General features: G+C 30.9%; 2 protein-coding genes across 2 annotated transcripts; both read right to left on the reverse strand.

The window, feature by feature from the left end:
• Positions 1-6,525: 6,525 nt before the first annotated feature.
• Positions 6,526-7,934, reverse strand: Tbcc (Tubulin-binding cofactor C). Its single transcript, XM_074252270.1, has one exon. The coding sequence runs from the start codon at positions 7,796-7,798 to the stop codon at positions 6,755-6,757; it is 1,044 nt and encodes a 347-aa protein (XP_074108371.1). The 5' UTR covers positions 7,799-7,934; the 3' UTR covers positions 6,526-6,754.
• A 2,895-nt stretch (positions 7,935-10,829) lies between these two features.
• LOC141534842 (WD repeat-containing protein 26) lies at positions 10,830-17,223 on the reverse strand. Its single transcript, XM_074254441.1, has 9 exons — positions 17,031-17,223; positions 16,099-16,940; positions 15,426-15,662; positions 14,976-15,306; positions 14,175-14,534; positions 13,699-14,111; positions 13,403-13,611; positions 12,802-12,996; positions 10,830-12,711 (listed from the first exon to the last, which is right to left on the reverse strand). The coding sequence occupies exons 2-9, from the start codon at positions 16,110-16,112 to the stop codon at positions 12,656-12,658; spliced, it is 1,815 nt and encodes a 604-aa protein (XP_074110542.1). The 5' UTR covers positions 16,113-16,940; positions 17,031-17,223; the 3' UTR covers positions 10,830-12,655.
• Between the last annotated feature and the right edge of the window lie 344 nt (positions 17,224-17,567).

A 17,567-nucleotide genomic window follows, 5' to 3' on the forward strand; every position in this document is an offset into this window, starting at 1 on the left:
AATAAAACTCAAAAGAATTTTACTTTTTCTACACTGAAAAAAAATTAACTTAAATCAAGTAAAATTTATTCAAATCAATGAAAATTTATTGATTATTTGACCAAGATCGTACAAACGACGAATAAGATACAGCCGAAGAAAACAAAAATTAAATAGAATTTTTAATTGAACCCCGTTGAGAAAACAAAACCGATTCTCATTTCCCAATAGTCTTTCAGTTCAGTAATTCAAACTGAACTGCATACAGAAAATTTATTTAAACAAAAAATCACGGGCAAAAATAAATTACACCCTTACAAGTTACCAGATATATATCTATACAAAAGTAAGGATACATACATGTATATAAATATCGGAAAAAAAACTTTCAAACTCTAGATGTCACTAAAAATCGATCGAAGCAGTCTATGCTTTCTCTCGCCATAAGAGCACCATTAACTCTAGATTACAACTCTGCGGTATTTATCCAGCACCGAGGGGAAGAAGCGACGTAATACGAGCCCCGAGGCTCGATTCAACTCCGCAACTCCTCTTACTTGAGCTCCCAACTCCCTTTTCCAGTATAGTACTATACTATTAGAGATGACGACCTCGTTGCCAGAGAACACACTGTTACTTCTCGAGCTATCCCATCATCCCTATTTGTTCTTCTCTCTTACAGAGACACACGCATATACATACACATTTAATACATTACATCTTGCGACAAACTTCCACACTGATGCTTTCGCACACTTTTCTTCCATTCTATCTCCAACAACACCAGATCATAACTAAAATAATACCTGCTAATGGGATCGTTATTCTCCCTTTACTGCTTTATCTCTTCTCTACATCTACTCACAATGTCATCAGTCTAATACATAAGTTTTGCCTTATAACTTATGTCACTGAGTGATTGTCGGGTAATATCATATAATATAATTAGTTTACTTTGTATGAGTACTACTATTAAAACTTTATTTTATTATTTTTTATTAATTTAAATAAATTATAAAAATCTGTTTTCAAACCAAAAAAAAAGTTAAATTATTTATATTATTAAGAGAAATAAGCAAAATTTTCTGGCTAGGAAAATGATCGTTCAGCAAAAAAAAAAAAAGCAAATTGTAGCTCCAAGGGTCTAGTTTTCAGATATGACCATGAAAATTTTTTATCATGTTCGGATCTGGAGAAATCCTAAGAAAAGTACAAAAGAAAAATTTTCCAAATTTTTACTCGTCTTAAAAAAATTCTACGGACTTCAAAAAATTTTTTTTCATCGTTTCGCTTAAAAGCTTTTTTAGAAAATTTAATGCCCTTCAATTTGACGGAATCAAAAAGCCTGTACGATGATTTACCGCGGAGTTATCGTCAGTCAAAGCAAAAAAGTACTTTTTCACTTTGACAATCAATAACTCTGGAAATAATGATCGTATAGAAAATCGAAGGACGGTTTTAAAAACTACACGATATTCTCTATAAGATACCATGAATAAGTTTATCAAAAAAAATTTTAAATAATTAATAAATAAATTTTTTTTTCAACACTTTTGTTTTTGTATAAGCTACAAGCTCTACCGCAAAGCTGAGAAAAAAAAACATTTTTTTTCTTCACTTTAATGTAAATTATCAAAATTTACATTAAAACACAGAGTATTAAAAAAAAAAAAAAAAAAAAAAAAAAAAAAACCCTTCACATGTTATTGACATCAATAAAATGAAATCAGTAACACGGCTTCACACCCTACACTTTATCTATCTGTCAATCTGTCCTTTCAGATTATGTTATACGCGTCCTTTGTATTATCATGATCATCATATGACTCTTTGGAGCTTCACGTAAATGATACACGGTCCAATGAGTCCGCAGTCCTTTGATTTCCCCATCTCGACAGGTATCGTTCTCTCGAATTATAAATCGTAGCAGTGCTAACCGTACGGTGAAATAATACCCATCCACTCACGCTATCAAGAGAGATAAATTCCGACTTATAGTCGTGCTATATAACGCAATATAGTACATTTGTAGGCAATTTTACAAATGTATCATCCCCCGAGCGATCTACACCACCACTTTTTTCAGTTAGATGTGATAATATTAACAAGGTATACGCGTGCAGGAGTATAATTCACTGCAATTTCAATTCGACATGCTATCCGACTTATCCATTTTCGTTTGATCTAGCGACAAAGCAAAGAGTTTTATTAAAACCAGATAAGCTCGCTGCTTTTTGGCTGATGATATCCAATACTGATGATTCCGATGGAAGTAATAAACAAATAAATAATATTAATAAATATAATGAGAAAAATATTAGTTTAAAAAGGGTCATTAATTGTTACTATTATTATTATAAAATGGAAATTTTTATAATAATAATAATAATAATAATAATAATAATAATAATAATAACGTTATTAAATCAAATGACAGAAGATTTGAAATCTAGACATTAATAACTTTACAAAGTAAATTACATTATTATATTTTCATTTCCGAACTAACTTGATAACTAAAATAATAATAAAAATGAATTGTCAATCTAAAAGTTAGCTCTATTAGCTTTGTAATTCGTAATACAATGTTTGATTAAATGAAACATGAGTACAGTCTGCAGTTGTTCAAACGAAGAACAGAAGCAAGAAGTATATTCATATAATAACCAATCCTGACTTCCCGTTTTTGGGAAAAAGGAATATTTACAACAATATGGAAATAAATATTGATATCGAGAAAATTCTTAGGGCACTTGTATGCGCAAGCTGTCCGGTAATTTATCGAGTTACCGCGAGACGTCGAGGATAGTAATAGGGCCTAAAACAACATCAGCTACGATATATAGTCGTATATATATGTGTATATAATACTAGTACTAGTATAGGAGCAATAAGCCCGAATCAGATGTTTATTTTAGGTAGGGAAGGGTGGATAGGAGTGATGACTGACGACTGATGAGTAAGAGGGTGATTCAAATACATAATGTTGCATCGAGTGGCTTCAAGATGAGTAGGGTAGACCTAGACAGATAGACACAGTCCATTGGCACCTAAATACCATACCATGCCCTTATACTGCACGGTTGCTGCCGATTAAATGTTGACCCAGTTAATAGCCCAGTGTTTGATTTGACTACTGTTTTGTTCCGAGTTTAAGCTGTAATGTGACACTACTGAAGAGCAGAAACCATTTCGGGGAGACTAAATTTCTGTCAAGGTTTATGATTTTTTTTTTTTTTTATTTATTTGGAATTATTAAACATTAACTTTACGTTTAGTTAGTGTTAATTTAGTTAAAAAATCTTCACGATTTTTTTTCAAGTCATTTTGTAAGTAATCATTTTTTATTAATAAGTAATGAATTTTTTAAATTGCACTGTACTTTTTTAACTATTGACATTTTTAAAGATATAAACTCATCCCGATGTTACACTCATCAAGAACTTTCATTTGAGTACCCACATGCATTTTTGATATATTTTTCATATATACACATATATAATATATATAAATATATGAAAAATTGATGTGAGTACTCAAATGAAAGGTCTTGATGAGTGTAACATCGGGATGAGTTTATATCTTTAAAAATGTGAATAGTTCACAAGATACGAGGTCATTTCTTAACTATGTATCTAGAGATAGAGCATTTTTAAATGCAGCCTAAATACTTATCATCATAAATTGACTATTTTATGATTTTTATCATATAAATAATACTAGCCACAAAATTTTGCTTATTCTCTTAATGATATAGATTATTTTAAGAAATTTTTTTACTTTATTGAAATTACTAATATTAATTAAACATTCTGGAATGGATACAACTTAAACTCTCTCCTTTGATTATTTAAATTTCTAGATTCTATTAACCAATGAAATATAGATGCTAGTTCCTTTCGATAGAATTGACATCTTGGTGGTGGTTGTTTTTCAAATAAGTGTTTGTGTGTAAGAAAATTTTTATTTTGTCTGATATGAAGGCAAGTTAATTGTCTATTTAACGCAGTATTATTAAAAAAAAACAATTGAAGAGAACAATAGACGGTACTTGAAGTAATTGCAGAGTATAAAGAGAAGATTTTGCTAGAGAAAAAAAAAAATATTTAGTAAAATACGAATATAAATTATAGTGACAGTTACTGCTGTTTTTTATGTATATCAAAGAAACAACCTCGTTATTTTCCAATTCGCTAATTTGCGTAGCCCTTCTGAAGTCGCATTTCACGATTGGCTAGTCACTTAACGAAGGGCCAAAGGAGCCGTCCTCGCTAATTATCGCATAACAGTACCTACCTGGTAAATTGTAATTATAATTTATTAATTAAATTTTTAGTATTATTATATTTAGCTTTTTTTTAATCTAAAATCTTGAATTAAAATTTGGACAGTTTTTTATTGAGCGGTTTCATATATTTAAGCTGAATCGGAGTCGGAGAATCGATTTAAAGGTTTTGTCGATTCGTTTCGTCGAAGCCGGAAAAAAGAAATGTAAATAAAGGCGAGAGTGCAGAGTGAGAGCCCCGGGGGGCAGACGATCGAAAGGATCTAGAGTTTGGAAGCCAACGAAAGCCATTGATCCTTCGCGCACAATAACTCATCGTGAAAGAGAGAGATCTCTCGGTCGAGTAAGCGATCTTATATACGTCTATACTTAATAATATAATATAATGCACGAAAATATTAAATAAAATAACAAAATAAATAAGTTGGTGCAATCCGACTTATACGTTTCACTGGCATCCTAACGACCTCACAATAATTCAACAATCTTTTGCTCACGACCGACTGTTTAACCTTTAGACTACTAAATCCTCTTCGATCAATCTTTACCAGAATTTTTTATTTTTAGATTTTTGCTTGAATTAAATTTTTTTTTTTTTTTTTTTTTTTTTTTAATTTGTCCACAAAATTTGCACTGAGTAAGCATTTGAAAGATATAAGCTCATCTCGATGTTACACTCATCAAGACCTTTCATTTGAGTACCCACATGCATTTTTGATATATTTTTCATATATACATATATATAATATATATAAATATATGAAAAATTGATGTGGGTACTCAAATGAAAGCTCTTGATGAGTGTAACATCGGGATGAGCTTATATCTTTAAAAATGTTAATAGTTAAAAAAATACAGAACACTTCTGACAAAAGCAACCTTAAATCTTTAATAAATAAAATTAAAATTTTTTTTATCAAAAAATTAAAATCATCAAATCGATAAGAAGGATGGAGAAATAAAAAAATAAAGATAAAGTAAAATACTTAAAGTATCTAGTATCAATCGACAGTCGACGGTTTAGTTGTCTTGAGCGGTGGATTTACGTTTTTTTTTGTACGCGTTATTTTTTTTATAATTGCCAAATCTTGTGTAAAGTCCACCTGCGTAAACGTTTGTACGGGCTGAGAGTACTATAACAGTATAACTAAGTTGGTGCAGTTGTCGGTAGAATATACAAACATTTGGAAACATCCTTTCATGCAATGTCAAAGAACATCTCATGGTGCTTGACACTGAATGGAACGTGTGTATCAAGAATATATAAGAAAAAATATATAATAATATCGTTCGAGTTGGATAGAATATTTAAGAAGAAAATACACCGACAAAATCTAACAAGCGATTCTTTAGTCACGCTAAAAATTCTCTTTGAGTCTTTTATTAAAATCACTAGTTTTGCTAAATAAAGTTTTATATTATTATTATTATTATTATTATTGTTGCTGTAGAATAAAAAATAACAAGTAACTGTTTAACAAATCAAATGAATCCATGCAAAATGCGAACTATTGAAGCATTTGAAAATATATTACGCGATTGGTACGAGTTTTAATACTTGCTTCCAAGTCAGCTATTGATATTCAGATATTCCAACTCGATGGAGACCCAATAAAAATAATATTGGTTAAGAAAACAAGTCTTTGTGATTCTCTCGAGGGCGCTTGCCATAGTTATTCTTCTATCCAGATTCGCTCTTATAATATCATCTCAATAGCCTTTTACTCAACCTATTTTTTTTATCATTTACATAAATGCAATAATTCTGTTAAAGAAACAATTTTAATGTTAACCCTTCGCTTCAGATTCCCTTGTTTTTAAAGTTCAATAATCTATATTATTAAGAGAGTAAGGAAAATTTTGTGTCCAGGATAGTCATATGATAAAATCGGTTTTTTTGATGAAATTTAGTGTCATTACAAAGGTTTTGACCTTGTATCTTGTGAACTATTGACAATTTTAAAGATATAAGCTCATCCTGATGTTACACTCATCGAGACCTTTCATTTGAGTACCCACATCAATTTTTCATATATTTATATATATGTTATATATATGTATATATGAAAAATATATCAAAAATACATATGAGTACTCAAATGAAAGCTCTTGATGAGTGTAACATCAGGATGAGCTTATATCTTCAAAAACGTCAATAGCTAAGAAAGTACAATGCAATTTAACAAGAGTCATTATTTAATAAAGCAACATTTTATTTATTTATTCACAAAATGGGTAAAATAAAATTAAAAGGACTCAGATAAAGATAACGTGCATTTATTAATTGTGTAAAAGCGAAAATACACGTGTTTATTATTACTTAATAATTTGACATGATTAAAATATTAGATACTATGTCTTAGACAAATATATATATTCAAATAAAATATCTAAGATTTAATCAGCCAACACATCGGTGTACTCAGATAACCGACAAAAATATGTATAATATAATAATAAGTAAAGTAAAAAAAAGAATCAAAATGATATTCAATCCCGAAATTTGACCCTGAGCTCTGGCTTCAAAATGGCCCAGTTGGGCGAGTGTTTTTCGTAGGAAAGCCAGTTGAAGTCGTCTACGGAGTCCCAGTTGTTAGTTTTAATATCCAGTCCAGAGAGATTAAAGTGACTTTGCTGGTCCTCATAGCTCCAGTTGTACGGAGCGACTTTTATCTTAACGCAGTCCTCTATAATAGCACGGCTGGTCACGTGGAGATAGATGGTGCAGTCTGTTGACGAGTGCAAACGTAATTGCTGGCATGCAAATGCAAAGGTACATGAATCACAATTGTTAGCGAATACAGATGACGACACCGGTCCAATTAGTACTTGGCATTGTTTTAGATTAATCATGTGTACTGTGCTAGGAGCGCCGTAAATACGCACAATACATCGGGTCAAGTCGGACAACAGAACGTCATTCTTGTTTACATTTTCGGCGTCTAACGCAAATGTACCGTCAGACTTGCCAATTAAACTGCTTGCATTGTCGGTGTACTTACTGATGAGTTCATTGTGCTGCTTGGTAGCTCCATTAGTGGTCACCGTTTCAGACAGATTGAGATTCTTCAACCCGTCTGTCACGTCCAGAGACTTTTCCGAGGGTTTTTTGGCTGGTCTGCGGTTCTTGAACCCAAACTTCTTTTTGGGCAACAACTTTAGCTCTAGCTCAGCGGCTTCGGTCTCCAATTGCTGGAGAGTTTCCTGAGCACGGCGGATGTCATACATTTTTAGGAATATCTTTGACTGGGACAGGTAATTCCAGAGGGTCAGAATCTCTTTGTTGGCTTTGTCGAAGATCCCTGGAAGCGTGAAAGTCTGCGCTGCTGGCGCTGTGTCCAGCAGCTCCTTTACTTTTTCGCAATGAAGGTGAAATGTGTCTTGGAAGAAGCTCAGCTGCTCTGACTCGACTGCTAGCTGCTGCTTTTCTTCTCGGCGACGCTCGATTACGTTCCTGCGTTCACGGTCACGCTTCGATATGCGATCAGTGAGATTTCCTACACCTCCAAGCTCTGTCTCTTCTGTGGTCTCCATTGCCGAATGTTATTTTCCGGACGACTCTTTTTTTAAGGGCTCTGAATCAGTTGACATAGAATTTGATAATTCGGTTTGAGTTTTTGATGACTTTTTCAAAAATGGTTGGTAAGCTCCGATTGTAGGTTTAGGAAATTTCTGCAACATTTATTTATGATTTTTATTGATACATTTATTTAATTATTTACAATTAATGTATTTATTCAGACTCAATTATGACTCAAATTACAAAAAAAAAAAAAAAAAAAAAATGAATGTCTATTAACTACAAATTTCAAGTATGTATTAAAATAATTATAATACCTTTATATATTTTCTTCTTTATTCTTTAATTAAAAAAAAAAATTTTTTTGAAGAAATAAATCATAAAAATGAAAAAAATCAAATAATTTATGTCAATGATGTAAAAAAGTAGGTCACGAGTAAAAAAATAATAATTATATTATATTGTTAAGTTTATTCATTAAATAAAAATTTTTGTATTCAATTGTGAAATTAAAATTTGATAACCTTTTTTTTTTTTTTTTTTTTTTTTTTTTTTTTTTTAAATTGATAACCGCCCAATGTAGTAATCACAATAAGTAACCTCAAAATGATAGAACTGATACTAAACAGCTCACAATAATTAATTTTCTTTAAATGAAAATTAATTTAGCAGATATTTGATAATTTTAAGGGTCAGTTTTTCAATTCGGGATAAAATTTTATCCTATGATAAAATAAATCTATATATTTCATATATATAAATATTCTGGCAATGATAATAATACTTTTATCCTGAATTAAAAAACTGGCCCTAAGAATTGTTTTAACAAATAAATTATGGCAAAAAAAAAATTGACATGTAGAAATTTAAAAAAATAAAAAATGCAATTTTTTAAAAAATTATTTTTAAATAGACTGCTAATTTTAATGTAATTTTCTTTAAAACTAAAGTATAATACCCAAACAAATAATAAAATGATTTGAGATTTAAACACTAGATGATTAATGCTGACTGAAAGTAATTGCAATAATACCTTTTCAAATTCTCTATCCTCAGGAGTAACGAGTTTCAATAAAAAGAATCCAACTCCAGTCCCTGCAATAGCTGCTAATATAACTTTTGCGAAAGCCATTAAGCAAAACTAAAGATCATGCAGACTTAGGTGGAATTCTTCCCCAAGTCATTAAATCTGTCTCCCGAATAATGTTATTTTTTTCAGAGATTTTTTCTCCGATCTTGTAGTAACCCTCGAGCACTGACGGGTAGTTACGATGCAAGTACCAGCGAAACTCTGTAAATAATAAACAATCTTGATGGATTAACAAAGAAAAAAAAATTATAATAAAATAAAGTGAATCATGCAGTACGTGAATAACCTCAATGATGAAGATAAGTTGTTAATAATTACCTGAGGAGGTGTTGGTTTTGTGCCAAAGCGCATACGAGCCACCGATAAATGATAGTTCAATTATCAATAAACTTTTACCGTATTTTTGTATTATTTTTTTAAATGACCAATTACTGGGTTCTTTTTTCATTGCTCATACATACCCACCCAATGATCCAACACACACTCACACTTACAATTATAACTTGTATTAAATGTATTTAGGTACGGATATTATTGTATTGTGATATATGTATATGTATACAATTGCATGTACTACTACGTTAGTAGAAGAGCGATCTCCTTAAATGGAAATCATCAATACCGCATTAAAACGACTAATAAGAAAGTTGTATCTCGAATGATTGCGACTAATCGCACATCACTCACTCGATATCTGTCTCTGTTTGTTACTTATTCTACAGACGGTGTTAGGTGGGAATCTTGTAATCAACAATTACTATTTATTATTGTAAGCGCGGACGGACAATGCCCATTAAATATTGTCATGCAATTACTCACCAGGTAGCGGCACATGCTGGATACGCTGATTTCATTTGTTTCTTCTTTTATCATGAAAATTAATGAAAATTAAGTTAATTCATATTTAAAAATTTTAATAATTTATTTTATTGAAAAATTATTTAAAAAAAAATTAAAAGAAAAAATTTCACGTGTAGAAAATTTTAAAAATTACACATGCAATTTTTTTAAAATGTTTTTTTGTTACATGACACTCAAGTTAGCAGACGTCTGAAAATTTTTGATTTCTTTTTTATTAATTCAATTACAGCTAAAAAGATATTTCTAAAAAATTATACTTTTAGTTTTTTAGGTTTTTTACGGGTGAAATTATTTTTTTTAATTATTTAATTGAAATTTTTTCAATAAAAATTTTGAAATGTCGGTTAACTTCTATGGCATGTGCTGATTAAATAAAGAAAAAAAAATTAAAAATGTCGGTTAACTTTAGTATTATTCTTTTATCGGGTTCATAAGTATGTAATAATAGTTTATTTATTCATTTTTCTATTAATTAATATTAATTTGTCAGTAATTTGAGTGTTACCTGGAAAAATTCTTGGAGACGAAGTGCAGGGGGGAAGCCATTTTGATTAACTGCCGAATTTGAAATCTTAAAATCTTACGGGCGAGTTTTCAATTTAAATACCTCTGCGCGTGCGCGAATAATTTTAAAATGACAGTGCGGGAAAACTTTAAATTTTTGAATGATCAAAAATAAATATAAAATAAAAGTTCTAGATTTTTTTTATATTAAAATTTGATGAAATTAAATTTAGCAGATGCAATTAATTAACATGCAATTAATTTTTACAAAACTTTGTTAAAATTAATACAAATGAAAGTTTATTTGTTAAATAAAAATGGTGTTGAACAAGCAACATAATTCACATTAAAAATATTAATAATAAAAAAATGAATAATAATAATAATAATAATAATAATAATAAAAATGTTTAGTTGACCTATTAGTAAAAAAATAATACGTATGCATATTAGAAAAAATTTGCTGAGATCGTTTTGAAGTAGCAGTAAGTGGTTATTAAAAATATATATTATCTATATCAATGTCATTAATAATTAATAATGTTTACCGAACATCAATATAATAGTAATAATAATTATAATCATATAAATTATAAAAATGAATTCATTCTAATGTGATTTATTGAAAACTCATCTGTACATAACTTACTGCACTTGATGTCACAAGACCTTTTAATTATTTTTCAATACCCAACTATAATAATTACTATTTTTCATATGAAAACATCTTCAAGACTGTTTGTAATTTTATTATATTATTATTTTAGTTTCGATATAATTTCATGTTATTAACTGCCACGTACCATTACAGAATAAACCCCCAATAATCTATCGACAATTACTTTATTAATTGTTTTTTTATTTATCGCCATGTATTAGCACAAGCGACTTAGAATTAATTAGAGACACACGTTTATAAAGCGAGTGCTAAAAAATGATTACACTTTGTTAATATTCATATTATACAATAATACAATAATAATGACTATTATAATTATAATAGAAAAAAAAATTGGCAGTTAATAAGTCAGAGGTAACATTCGTAAATTGCTTTTTGTTAATTTATAATTTTAAATTGTTTAATTAGCTTTTTTTTTTTTTCAATTATTTAAAAGTTAAGTATTTCTACCGTTATATAAAATCGCTGTTATTTTTTTTCAATTGAATTAATAATTAATTAATTAATTATAAATAAAAACGTAGATATTGATTATACGAATTAGCGCGGGTTACTTTACTTGCAATAAAGCTAAATAAAATTACAATGTTAGATAAATTGTATTGTAGACGTGTCCCATTAAATTGCCACTAAATATCACGAGATATTTTAATCATCTTCAGGAATTTTTAATCGTACAATTACAATTAATCAAAAATAAATTTATTAACTACACGGAAAAAACAAAATCACACTGTATATCCTCCTATATTATATTCAGTGTTATCTGTGATGAAAAAAAATTTCAGATAATATCAAATATAATTAAATATATTTGATATTATCTGAAATTTTTTTTACTAGATAACATTGAGTATAATATAGGATGATATGCAGTGTAATTGTGTTCTTTCCGTGTATAACAACATAAATATTTTTTTTTCTCAGCTGTAAAATTGGCACAAATTAATTTACTTTGCAAATTTTAATTAATCAGTTTATTTATTTATTTATTTTTTTTTTTTTCAATTAAAAAACAAAAATAAAATAGCTCGAAGATGCACTCGCTCGGTTAAACGCTTATTTGTTACTATTAATCATTATTAATAATGACAATAATAATAATAATAATAATTTTTCATTATTATTATTATTATCAATAATAATATTAATTAAACTCTTATCATATATATCATATCCAACTATGTCAATATAATTGGACAATTTTCTAATACAATCTTAACTCTATGCTAGTAAATTAGCATTATGCTTTTATTTATTCAACCAATTAATTATTACGTCGTGGAACGGATTTTAAATTTAATATTTAAAACTTTTTACTATTTATTTCACTTACTAGTGATCTGAATAATTTAAAAAAAAAAAAAAAAAAAAAAAATGGAAAATAATTTTTTTATTTATTTAAATAAAATTATAAAACAACCCGTGGAGTACGACATAATAAGAGAATTACTGCCGAATAAATTCATTGAAATATATTATCATTAATATAATTAATTATTAATTGCATAATTATATATAGAATATATAATTATTAGTATCAATCAAACTCCACGGTTTTGTATGATTGAGTACGCTCGTGTTGAAAATATTTATTTTCACTATACGTGAGCACATATTTTGCGCTCGTATTTTACGATAAAGAACACTCTGAAATGTACTCAATATAAGTGACGGTTAACAAAACAGTCTTTTGAACACCATGGGGTCATGGGAGTACTGCGTTAATGTACGTCGCTACGACACCATTTCATGCCAGCCACTTCCATTCGACGAATTACTGTCTGGCGAGGCTATAAACATTAATGAGTATTTAATAACTTACCCATCAGATAAATACTAATAAAAAAGAAATATTATATAATTTTTTATAAATTATATACCAGTTTTAGTACTGTCTGGACGATCTGGGGATGCTGATCTTGGTCCCCATATCCGTACAGTACAATCATCAGACACTGAAGCCATCATTTGATGATACACCGGATTCCATGAAACACAATTAACAGTCCTACTATGCCCAGTTAAAACAGCAATTGGCAGTTCACGTTTAATGTGCCAAACATACACTTTATGATCTGCAAAAATTATTAATATAAGTATTATGTTTCAAGTAAAAATAAATAAATATGGGTCAAGTGTAAGTGCTTTGGCTAGTGAACTATAATCATTTTAATTTCTAAGAATTTAAATGTATGGAAGTAATAACACACTTGAATTACTATTATCATTAAACTGATACACGATAAAAAATAATCTGACAGCAGACACGTGTGCAGGAGTCCATTAGCATTCTTTTGTTGTACAATTATCATAAATACCAGTACATACGCAACGACCTTGATAAAAAAAAATAAAAAGGTGCTATTTTTGAGCCATACTCGACTAGTTAGATGATATTATAGCAAAATTCCGACTTAATTTTGACATGAGGACCAATGCAATAGATAGATTTCAGTGAAATCTATCTTAAAATATATCTACCTTCACTACCAGAAGCGATAAAGTCCTGGTTGACACCACCAAAGCAACTATGAATTGTAAAATGCCCTTGAGTGACGCCTTGGAAACGTCTGACAAGGCATCTGTCCTGCAGGTCCCATAAGTGTACGCCCTGGTTGGCGACATTTAACAGCACCAACCGATCAGCCTTGTTTACGCTGAATGACATCACCGGATGATCCTCTTGAAGACTGTTTATTAAAAATAAAAAAAAAAAAAAAAAATAATTATAAATTCCCGAAAGTGAATCATAAACAAAATAATGAAAGACGACCCACATTGTAAAATCGCAAAGTTCGTCGAAATTGTATCCCCGAATACGATGATGAGTGTCAGCAGCTAAAACGGTCTTGCCATCGCTGCGACACCACAGACACTTAACTCTGACGCCTTCCCACGAGTCAAGAATATTTCCGTCCATGTCACACTGGTAAAATTGTCCGCGTAGGCCTCCTGTAACAAATTTGTTGGCGTCGCGATGCCAAGCACACGCAGTCAGCGAGTCCTCGGTGCTGTGGGTCAGCTTAAACTTCAATTCACAGTCTGGAGTGTCGACATTCCAAAGCCAGAGCTCTGGACAGTCCTCGGGTCCGCAAGCTATCAAGTGACTGCTGTCTGGACTCCAAGCAATCAAAGCTACTCCGTAGGTATGGCCCTCTAGAGTTTTTCTGTGCGTAACTTTTAATGTCTCCTGAAATAATTTAAAGGATTAGTTTTGAGAAGGGTTTAGGGGAAATTGTGGACGTTTCCTTACTGGATCGACGTCCCAAATGATGAGGGTCATGTCTTTAGAGCCAGTTGCAAGTTTCAATCCATCCGGAGAGAATTTACAGTACCATACTTCATCACAGTGGTCATTGAGCACCTGGGTTGTGTAAGAAGGAAAGTGTTCCTTACTGCAGCTGTGGTCGACCAGCAGTGAGACACTCTCGAGTGTCGGTTGATTCGATGTAATGTGATAGGTACACTGCTGATTTTGCATCTCCACGGCTTGGCAGAGAAGCGACTGCAGTCGCTTAGGAGGGAGCATTATCGATGGTGGTAAATACCTTTGTAATCTGTCCATCAAAGCTGTACGTGATGCTGAGCCTTTGCCGTCCCAGCCAGCACGTGTCTGTTGATAAAAATTTATTGGGTTTAAATACATTTTTTTTTTATATTTTTTTAAAAGTATATGAAAAAACAAACAATTAAAAAAAAAAATCGAATATCACAATTTCCTAAAAAATTTATAAATTTGTTTGAAAATTTGTTAAAATTGTGAAAATTAACTGTTTTTTTTTTTTTTTTAATTGTTCATTTTTTTTATGTATTTAAAAAAAAATATATTAATAAAATCAAATAGAAATTTCTATCAAAAAATGAAAATTGAAATGGTTGACCCCACTTGTAAATATTTACCAAATAATTTGATAAAAAATAAATAAATAAATACATTATAAAAAAATTAATGGTATTTAATAAACATTCGTATCATAAAGATAAAAAAATAAAATTTCTAAGCGTGGAATCTGATTAAGTAGGACACCTAGATCTAGGCTAACGATTCGTTTACCTGAAGTTCATCTCGCCCACTGCACATCATAAAAGCCGACAGCTGATGGACACGTCCTGTGTTGTGTCCTAAAGGAGTCAATTCGTTGCGAAGCACATGCAGCGCCTCCAGAACAAGGCCTTCTTCGAGAAACTCCAGGTACTTTTGTTCGAGCAATAAAAATTTCATTTCCACAATACTCTGGTTCGGGTTGTTTAAAAAGGACTTGAGCTCGTCCAAATCGTGGTCAGCTTTGCTCCAATCCCCGTCCATTACATGCTGACGGAACTTGGCCGCTGACGGATGATCCAATCGACATCCCGATTCTTGCATCAACAAATCAGCAGTTCGACTGTAAAACAATATTATTAAATTCTCTGAATCGATAAAAGCGTCATGTATCATGTACTGTAAGTAGATGATCGATTATAAAGCAATAAAAATCTAACGGGAAATGATAAATATTCTTACTCGAGTCCGACTGCTTTCAAATGCTGCCCAATGAGTCTTACAATATCTTGATTCGTTTTGTCCATAACTTTAGGCGGTTCTAGAGTTTGATTACTCTCGCCGTTAACTCCATTGACATCGCCGTCACAGCGAGGCACCGCGTTGCCGTTTGCGTGAGACTCGCTACTGTCTAAATTCGCTCCATTTTGCTGCGGGACGTTGGAAACCGCTGCCCCATTAGACGCCTGCTGCATCATCCTGACAATCCAAACAAATAAAATTCTATAATAAATTTTTATTACTCTCATTCTTATTTATATTTTTATCTCCTTCAATTCAAGGTCGCCCCACTTTAATAACGAAAAAAATTAAAAAAAAAAATCCACCATTACATTTATATTGTGTTTTTTTAACTCAGTCTGTCATCGATGATTTATTTAGTCTACAATGAGATCATGCAGCTCAGCCTCTCGCAATAATTATTTATATAAACTGAAAAAAAATACGCAGTTAAACACATTAGTAATTTATTCAACAATTAACAAAATAAATAAATAAAAATATAAACAAGGAAATTACTGATAACTGAACATGGACCATGACCATGACAAATCATCAATTCATCACAGCAAAGTTTTGGATAAAATAAAATAAACAAACAAAGCAATACAACAAAACAAATAAAACAAGTTACCGATAATTGTCCATAGTTGCGCTGGTGTGGTACTCGTCCGCTGGTCTTAGGGTAGTTGTAAGTGAACTACGGGACCTTTTGCGCGGTGGCGGAGCGAGCCCACCGTCGTCCGACTCGCCGCTCGAGGCCAGGCTTACGCGCGTACCGCCCCGTTTTTCACACGATTATTGTCCCCTGGTGGTGCGTCCGCTGGTGGGGCCGCTGATACACGGGCCACAATTTACACCACGTACGATGTAAAAAAAAAAATAGTAAACGTTTCGCTCTCGTGCCCTCGCTCTATATGTACTCTCAGCTTGACTCAATCCTCACTCCTGTCCTCGTACGTTTCTTTTTTTTTTTTCTTCTTTTCAATTATTACAATTTATAATTAATATTATTATTTAATGCGCTGGTGGATGGTTTGTCAAACACAATACGTGTTCCTGTGGTGTTGTATGTTGTTATTATTATATATTGTATGCGCTGGCAGAACTTGACTACTACACAACAGCAACTCCCCCACTTTCTTTATTTTTTTCAGATTAATTTTACGTGTACACGCTGAGCATACAATGACGTCTCCTCTAATACACCCATACATATACACATATTATATTATATGTCTATACATGTATCTGTGCTATGTAAGTTGTACTTAGACATATTATAATAGGTACATGTATAATATAATAATAATCATATATATAAAAATGTAGGTATGTATATAAGTATGGATGTAACTGTGTCGTGTATGTATATAACACACTTGGAGATGTTATATGTTGTTGTTTATAATGTCGTGATAATTATCTTCAGGATGTAAGTGTGTAGATTGTTAGTGAGCACTCTGAAACCATTAACTGCAAAATGCAACAACAATTTAGTTAAACACAAAATAACACAAAAAAAAAATGTCGAATTCTTGTGTTACTGCCAAGACGAATACGAACAATGACTGTACACAGCTGATACTTGTTTGGATGATCGTTTACGTCACAGTACACTCATTCTCTCTCGTCTTCTTCTCCCATCTAGGTCTTCGTAGTTCATACTCTACCCGTACATACCCCGAATCAGAACTCGTACTCAATTTCGATTTGATTTTACACTCGTTGTTCGCTTCGTTATGTTTCCTTCTCTTTTTATCTCCATATTTGTATCCTTTTTCTCTCAGCAAACGCCATTTGCACCACTAGACATGATTCTTGTTATTTTGACAGGTGGCGCGCATTTTTAATTCAAATTTCCCGGCAGTCGGCTAAGTTGTTTTCTGGAAATTTAATTAATTTAAATTAGCTGTTACTTTACAATTATTTTAATTTTCTTTAACAAATAAATTATAGCAAAAAAGAAAATTATTAAAAAAATAGACTTGTAGAAATTTAAATAAATTAAAAATGCAATTTTTTTTAAATAAATTTTTTTGTTAAAGAAAATTAAAAAATTGTCAAGTGACAGCTAACTTTAATGTCATATTTTTATCATAA

This window comes from Cotesia typhae, unplaced genomic scaffold (genome assembly GCF_013202065.1).
Source record: "Cotesia typhae breed Kobodo isofemale line unplaced genomic scaffold, CoteBio_Ctyphae contig_123, whole genome shotgun sequence".
NCBI classification, from domain to species: Eukaryota; Metazoa; Arthropoda; class Insecta; order Hymenoptera; family Braconidae; genus Cotesia; species Cotesia typhae.

Bases quoted from the DNA above. Each gene is read 5' to 3' on its own strand.
- LOC141534842 (XM_074254441.1), bottom strand. The intron at 14,535-14,975 runs GTAAACGAATCG...TTTTATCAACAG, and splicing joins GTGGGCGAGATGAACTTCAG to ACACGTGCTGGCTGGGACGG. The intron at 13,612-13,698 runs GTGGGTCGTCTT...TTTAATAAACAG, and splicing joins GAACTTTGCGATTTTACAAT to TCTTCAAGAGGATCATCCGG.
- Tbcc (XM_074252270.1), bottom strand. From the start codon at position 7,798: ATGGAGACCACAGAAGAGACAGAGCTTGGAGGTGTAGGAAATCTCACT.